This window comes from Lissotriton helveticus, chromosome 10 (assembly GCF_964261635.1).
Source record: "Lissotriton helveticus chromosome 10, aLisHel1.1, whole genome shotgun sequence".
Classification (NCBI taxonomy): domain Eukaryota; kingdom Metazoa; phylum Chordata; class Amphibia; order Caudata; family Salamandridae; genus Lissotriton; species Lissotriton helveticus.
In genome coordinates, this window is record NC_136071.1 from 905806866 (window position 1) to 905815400 (window position 8535).

Consider the following 8535-nt stretch of genomic DNA (forward strand, 5'->3'; position numbering starts at 1 on the left):
CAATTGGGAAAACATAGGTATGAACCGTCTATAGTAACCCAATAACCCAAGAAAAGCCCTTAAATATTTTTTTGTTCTGGGTAGTGGGATCTGGGATATGGCTGTCACTTTGGATGATTGGGGTCTTATAACTCCTTCCCCTAATAGGTAACCTAAGTATTTGACTGTCTGAGCAGCCAAGTGACTTTTGGCCGGATTTATTCTCAACCCGTATGATCCTAACGTCTGAATTACTTGGGAAAGGTGTGAGAGATGTTGGTCCCAGGTGTCACTATATATCACGATATCATCTATATAAGCCCCTGCATAGTCATCATGTGCTCTCAGTATCATGTTCATGGCTCTCTGAAATGTTGCCGGGGCCCCATGTAAGCCAAACGGCATCATCTTAAAGTGGTATAACCCATCAGGGGTGGAGAAAGCTGTCTTTTCTCTGTCTTCTTCTTTTAGGGGTATTTGCCAGTATCCCTTACATAGATCCAGGGTACTTATATACTTAGCTCTCCCTATCCTCTCCACCATTTCATCCACCCTTGGAAGGGGGTAGGTGTCAAATTCGGATATTTTGTTTACCTCGCGAAAGTCAATACAAAATCTGACTGAGCCATCCGGCTTTGGCATAAGCACAATGGGCGAATTCCATTCACTCCTTGATGGTTCAATGATGTCCATTTGAAGCATCTTGTCTTATTACCTGACGGCGGGATTCGGGTATACGGTATGGTCTTAACCTGACCCGTTTACCTGGTGGAGTTTTAATGGTATGTTCAATGACAGACACTCTCCCGGGAGAGGTGGAAAAGATATGAGACCATGGTTGTAAAGACGCGATCAATTCAGTTTTCCGGGAAGTCGGTAACTCCATATCAATGCTCTGGTGGAACAGAGGGGTCTGGGGTTCTACCAAATTCACTGTCGCAGGTAAAGGTCCCTCCCACTTTTTAAGCAAATTAATGTGGTAAATCTGGGATGTATGCTTGGTGGCATCGGTTTTAATGCGATATGTTACCGGGGTCACCTGGGCGATGACTTTGTAGGGTCACTGCCACTGTCCCAAAAGCTTTTGGTCTGAGGAGGCCATCATAAGCAATACGAGGTCCCCTACCTGAAAAGATCTATTCCTAGTCCCTTTGTCATATTGACCCTTTTGGGCAGTCTGGGCATTTTCCAGGTTATTGCGTACAATATCCCTGATTTGTCTCAAATGGGTCTTTAAGTTTGAGACAAATTCCAGGAGTGGTTTCGTATTGTCTGGTTCTCTTTTCCATAGCTCTTGGGCCATGTCAAGTAAAGTACGGGGTTTATGGCCATACAACAATTCAAACTGGGAATACCCGGTACTTTTCTGCTCCAAGCATCTAATGGCGAATAGTGCCAATGGGAGCCTATCTTCCCATTTCCGTGCTTCTAATGCCAGTAGTTTTTTTAGGGTGGTCTTAATGGTTGCATTATATCTTTCAACCAGCCCATCCGTTTGCGGGTGATAAGCTGCTGTTTTTATTTGTTTCACCCCTAACTGAGTACAAATGTCTCTCATCATTTTGGAAACAAAAGGTGTCTCTTGATCTGTCAATATTTCCTTCGGGAACCCTACCCTAGAGAATACACCAATCATGGCTTTGGCAATATTGGTAGTGTCTGGACGGCGGAGAGGTATCGCTTCGGGGAACCGTGTCGCATAGTCTACAATCACAAGGACATAACGACACCCACTTCGTGATGGTAACAAGGGTCCTATGATGTCCATACCAACTCGGCTGAACGATTCATCAATGATGGGGAGGGGAAGCAAGGGTACCTTTGGGGGTTGATAATGGCTGTGTCTCTGACAGATTGGGCATTCCCTACAATATCGTTTCACCTGATGGTATATCCCTGGCCAGTAAAATTTCTACAGGATGGTTTTCTCTGTTTTATGAGCCCCAACATGTCCCCCTAATAGATGACTATGGGCTAGGTATAACACCTTTTCTCTGAACGGCTCGGGGATGAGCAACTGGGCTTTCTGATTAGGACTGCCTTTCCTGTACAATAAACCATGTTTGACAAAGAAGTAAGGACCTACATGATTAGGATCTTCATCCTCAAGTGCCTTGTTCCATGCTTCTTGAAGGAGGGGGTCCTCTCGTTGGGCAGCGTGAAAATTCCTGTCTGTTTCCCATGGGTTCTCTTCGGGTATAATGGGCATCACCATGGGTTCTCTCCCTTTCTCCGCCCTTCTTTGCCTTCGACTCTTACGGGGTTTGGAAGATGGCCATTCTTTTCCTGTGTCACTTGAAATAGGAGCGGTAGCTAGCCATTCATCTTCAGCTACAGGTACCTTCTGTAACAACTGGGTTAACTTGGGATAGTCGTTTCCTAAGATTACTTGTTCGGGCAATCGGGGTATGAGGCCTACCGTTAAGGATGTTCCAGTGTCTTGAAGATGTTGGATCTGCACTTGTGCAGTGGGGTATGGTTTTGTATCCCCATGCACACACTTAATGGCTACCACTCCGTCTAGGATGTTACCGAGGTCTTGGGGTCTGACTACGCTATGTAAACATCCTGTGTCAGCTAAAGCGGTTACGGGTTGGCCATTGACAGAAATAGTGCACCTATATGGGGGTGGCTTTCTTTCCGTGGGTGAACAGTAATAATTGCGGGCCATCCCTATCTCCATTGGTTCCTCTTTTTGTGGACAGAACCTGGCTATATGTCCCATCCCCCACACTGGAAACACTGTGGTCCTATAAGGGGTGGACGAATAAGAGGAGCACTAGGGGATGGTACGCTGGGTAGGAAAGCAAGAGGTTCAGGCTTCTTAACTAACGGAGGACGGGGAGGTCTATGAGTTGCGTGTCCCCCTATATTCCCTGTTGACTCTTCTTTTCCTTTTTTGCAAATCCTGTGCTCTATTGTATGCACCAGCTATCTCTACAGCTGTTTCCAAGGTAAGGTTGGCCTGTTGTCGGACCCAGCGTTGTATCGGAGGGTGGAGAGACGTTAGATATTGTTCTAGATAGATCTTGGCCATGATCCCGTCCTTATCAGTAGTTGAAGGTTTAATCCAATGGCGGATTGTCCCTTGGTAGATTCTTCTTCTGATGTCTCCGGTGATGAGCTGGATGGGGAAGTGGGTAGTGGTGTTGTCTTCTCCTTATCCTCAGGACCCTGGTGGTCTCCCCAGAGGCTCATAGGAGAGGAAAGAAATTACAAGGAACTGTGAGAATTGAGGCCAAAAAGAACTATGGACTAAGTTACCCTTCACCGCACCTTAGGTGTTTGAATGCCCGTGAACAGGTGACAAAAAATAGTAAAACGTCGTGGTTCCAATATAATTACATGGAGGAAAGGAGGGGGGGGTTGTTTTTCCTTTACGTGCCTAGGAAACAGGGTGCTCCAAGGTCAAGTGCAAACTAATAAAGCACAAGTGGTTTCCTAAAGCAGACCACCATAGAACCCAGAAAACAACGTGCAGTCCGGCAAAGCTAGACCCCTCCAAGTTTTTACAGGTCCCACCCTACTCTCCCTCCCTCTTCCCCGCTTCCCAAATCCCTCGAGCCGATTCACTCACCGGCCCCGCCGCAACTCTCCTCCTGAGTCACGGCCGCTCTCCTGCCTCCTCCGGACACCACCAGTCCTCGCACCAGCTGTCTTCTTCCACGTCCTGGTTTACTTGCGTCTCGGGTCCCGCGTCTTCTTCCACGGGTCCCGCGTCTTCTTTCACCGGTCCCTCGTCTTCTTCTCCCGTTTCCTGTTTCCTGCTCTCGCCTTCGTCCTGCGCGCCAACTCTCTCCGCTCCTGCCCCTTGAAGGAAGTCGCCTTTCATTGACTCGTCCCTACGGCTTCCGGGTTAGGTCCGGACCACTTCCGGGTACATCCCGTCATCGCGTTCCTGGGGAGAACAGCAGAGGGTGATAGTTGCTGTAGTCCGGTATTAGGGTCGTGATGCGTGACCCGCATTGGCATAGTCCCACCCGGGGTTATTTCGGTAAGGCTCTCAGTTACTCCTGGGTCCGCCTCACACTCCTCCATTTAAACATGTTTGAATGAAAACTTTGGTTATCAGCTTCCAAATCCTTAGTAGGAGTAAGTGTAACTCTTGTGAGTTGTCCTCAATAATTGGTGAGTGAAATTCAGGATGAGCAGTGTCTGTAAATTTAGTTGTTCCTGCAGCAAAGACAGGATTGAGTGACGTAGGCTGAATGAAAGAGAAAGAAAGTTCCAATAAGGTTAAAAATAAATCTGATTGGTATTTCCTTTACCTGTCATTGTACATGACATTCCCTGTAGCATGCACATTATATAACAATGAGAGTCAATTTATGGGCAAAGTTGAGGGTGCTTGGAGTGAGCTGTGATTTAAGGCCTGGTAGAAAGTGTAAAAGATGAAGCACTTGAGGCTGAGGACAAGGTTGGCCATACACATTTGCTTCTTCAGTTTAACTGTTAATAGATGTAAAGAGACATACATTTAATGGAAAGCAGGGATGGTTGGAGTCCCATCCTGTTGGCCATTATTGTTTAAATGATCTTGGAGCTGAGCTTATTTCTACCTGATGGTGAAGTACCAGCTGCCTCTCTTCTTCAAGAACCTCCAGAGGCCTCGTTCTACATATCGACAGAGACAAACTTGAACACTTGATAAGCGTTGGTAGGAGAGGGGATGGTGAAGTATCTCTGGCCCAATGGAGCCAGCAAGCACACTTGCTCCAGCATTAACATTGCTGGTATAATCTGATCTGATCTGAGTGGCTCTATGGGAAAACCAGCCTGGTCTGCTGTTCACTGTCTTCGGACCAGACAGCTAACCACAAAGAACAACAGTTAATTCAGTGAATAAGAAGGCCAGCAAGAGGGTAACAGGCGGATCATCATAATTGCAGTAAAGTGTGCAAAGAATGTGCCATTTCAGGTGGTGTAATCATAAGCATTATAAATAAAAGAATGCACTGCAAAAGTCCACTATGTCTACATTTCACTTAGCTTTGACACTTTTTCCTTTGTTGACAGAGAAAGATACACCTGTATAAGTATCTATAGACGTGGAAAAACATGGGCCTGATTTAAAAAAAGTAATCATACACATTTGTGTTAGTTTACTCTTTTTGGGATTTAACAAAACTGCAAATTAATAGTAACTTTACGACTGCAGAGGACTTCGCACATAAAAAGATAGGCCTGTCCACCTTTTTATGTACGGAGTACTCCTCCCTGACAGTTACTATGAAGTTGCGATTTTATGAATACTGAAAAAGTGTAAACGTATTCAATGTGTAAGTTTCCCTGTACAAAGACCGTTTAAGTCTATGCATTCATTGATCAATGATGCCTCTGGTGGCTACAAAGTCAAATCAGCTTGAAAAGCATCAACAAATTGTAGCTATTTTACTAAATAGGCCTATGGAATGTCAAGTTGAGAGAATCAAGTTGGCACTGCCTACAGTCACTGTAACCACTGTAGTGTAACTTGCCTTGCATACCACTCTCTGTTTTGTTTGCTTTTAGAGTTTTTTCTTTTACCCCTCGGTTTACACCACAGCGACAAACCACAGACTGCATCAATTGCTGCCTCCTAACCATCCCTGTTTTGTATGCCCCTGCACATTCACTTCATCTCTTGGCTTCCAAGTAGAGTGTGTGGATGTGGACGTCAGAAAGCTGATGTGTCTGCTCAAGGAGAGGTCACATGCACATTAATCTGCCTTCATAGCACTGAGGGAGGAGGTATGCGGATGAGGCAGCACCAACTTGTATTTTGTCTCCAAAGCAAATTTAGGAGAAAAGTAAGTGAAGTGGCACCTTGACCTAACCCACAATTGGACTAAGCCTTTGCATGCATAATTATGCATATGGAGGCAGAGGAACTTAATCTCCAAAATTGAGTATCTTTATGAATATCCTAGCTGCATACATATAGCACTTACATTTACTTTTTTGTTAATCCAGCCTATGGTGAACTGTCTGTTACATCACTACGAGCATGTTCTATTCTTGCCTGAACTCCAAGCCCCTAATAAAAGGCTCACAGGACATAGGAAACAATTCCCTTAAATCTCGGAATAGTAGCTTACAGTTGGGATGTGGAGTGCTGTTTCGTTCTGTGCTCGTTCCTGTTGAATTCTGAGGTGGCCATAAACTCAGGTGTAACCTGGCCCCTTCAGAATTGCCATTTCGTAATTTTTCATGGTGAAAGAAGTAAATTGTATATACAGAAGGAGCTTGCTGCAGGTTATCAGGATCCCTCCTGCCCCACCTTGGTGTAGGGTGTTCTTTTTAATGTCGGTTGTTGGTTGGCTAAAATCTATTTTGAATATGTCTCTTCAAGGAGACGAAAAGTCAGGTAGCCAGACCAAACAACATCTGGACATTCAGGCACCAAACAGAGTTGTGCCTAGATTAATTGTAGTTGAATCCCAATAGGATTGTGAATGAACTGAATGATTCATTGTGCTTGAAAGACTTCTCTGTGTCACTGGTTATTAAATCAGGGGGTCATCAGCATGTGCAAATAGGTTAGCTGCAGGCTTACTTCAATTTGCAGTTTGGTTCTCTTAGAATTGAAATAATATTTTTTAGCTCAACTGTGACCTCGAAGGTATCCTGGCGTTTGCCTCCTAGAAGACCTGGGAAATGTCCAAACTCTTTGAGAAGCAAAGTTCTAGTTGCTTTTCAAAGATCCTCTTGACTGGTGTTTCTTGTTAAACTACTCACACTTGTTCACTTACTTGAGATCTAAATTAGGTCGTATATTACCCATGGACATGTAGAATGCCTAACAGGTACCTTTTTAATGAATTTAAAACACAGTATGATGCAACCCTTAGAGTGTTTCAATGACTAAAGTTGTATTCATCCCTGTGTCTTGCCTAAAGCCTCATTTGGTTCCCTTAGTAATCAATATGTTAAGTTTGCAAATTCTTTTCAAAACCCTTGTTTTGTTTTTTTACCTATTTGGCGGTCAGTGTACGAAGGAGGCAAATGGGCCATAGTTTGTCTGAGCAGACAGTCTCATGGTGGGTTGCGCAGTATACACATTTTCATCACCAAAAGGCAATTTGATCTTTGCAAAGGTCACAAAAGGTCACAAAAGAAGAAACTGTACAACGAATGTGACTGAAGCAGCCAAACTTTCAAAGCAACTTATCTTGGCTGGGATCTGAATAGTTTCCAAATACAAGACTGTGCAAATCTTGTTTATGCTTTACTTTTTAGACATGAACTCGCAGGTGGCAACAATAGCCCTCACAACATTTTTTTCTCAGTAATTGATGTGTTTCTCAATGGCACTTCACCAGAGTTGCTTTTCGTTGTTTGTTACTCTTAAAATATTTTGAATTTAAGGAGGGCCTTATGTAGAAGTAAACAAAAATGTGACCTGTCTGTAGCAGTTATTCCTAAACGGCTTCCTTTCCTAGATTTATAACGGGCCTATGTTTCGTGTGGATCTCTTTTTTCAAATGGGTTTTGGTACATTGAAAATGTACCATAAAACAAAGGACCAAAGCGAAATGTTAAATTAAAGGTTTGATTCTTCCCAAACTGCATGCAGGTATTTTAAAGATATAAATCTGACAAAGATTTTAATGTGCTGATCTATACCTTGAGGTAAGTAGCTGTTTCTCTTCATGCTTTTCTACTATTGCGAGGTACTTTCAACAGTTTAGCATTTTTGTTCTTGTGGCAGGTGAGTAAGAGCTTCTTGTTTGAACAGTATAGTCATGATACATTTCTTTTAATGTTTTTTAACAGGCTTTCCTTGGCAAGATCCTCCTGGGAGAAGTCTGTAATCTGCTGTGGTGGGTAGGAATCTCAATCACCCTTTTGGGGCTGCTGTTGCTACACACCGGGCCACCTCAAACTGATCAAATGGATTCTGAGAAAAAAGAAAAATAGCCTTGATGATAATTTAGGCATGAAATTAGAGCTTTGTTCAGAAGTACATTTTGAAATAAGAAATGTCAAGGTGTTGGAGTTAAGATACTTTTTTTATAAAGCAAAGTAAACAAATTTGTTCTAAACTTGCATACAATATAATGTACGTTTATTAAAGTGAGCTCAGAGTAATTTGTTAACTTATTGGCAATATATTTAAGCAGTAAATTGGTGACCAGAGATGACAATCAAGATTTCAACAGGAAAGACTGTCGGAAGTTGTAAAAATCCTAAATGAAAAGATAAGTATATGTTAAAAGAGGGTGACATTTGAAGGAAAAGATGGCACTTCTATAACATTATTGGAATTGTTATTCAGATTTACACTTTGCTTAGTCTCTGGCAGCATAGAGCCTAGTGACCCTCTCCCGTGCTGTGAAGCAGCAAAATTACTTTATGTTCAAGATTGTTGAGGAACTATGTCAAACTTAATACACAAAATATTCATGGTTTTGCCCCACTGTTTGTGTCATCAAATGACTATTGTGGAGGGAAATGACTGCACGTAGACACTGCTTCAGAATGATGTGCTTGGTGTTACATAGTGCATTGAAGACTAATTGAAGGCGGGCATGAGTTAGGAGCTGAAGTTTTCCCAGATGATGGTATCACACATGT

At 43.2% G+C, this 8535-nt stretch overlaps 1 protein-coding gene across 1 annotated transcript in view; it reads left to right on the forward strand.

The window, feature by feature from the left end:
- The window catches only part of TMEM42 (transmembrane protein 42), a 108977-nt gene extending 100943 nt beyond the window's left edge, over nucleotides 1-8034 (forward strand). The window contains exon 3 of the mRNA XM_078663549.1: nucleotides 7735-8034. Coding sequence (XP_078519675.1) covers nucleotides 7735-7878 — 144 coding nt within the window. The 3' untranslated portion in view covers nucleotides 7879-8034. The remainder of the gene's footprint in view (nucleotides 1-7734) is intronic.
- The last annotated feature ends 501 nt before the right edge of the window (nucleotides 8035-8535 follow it).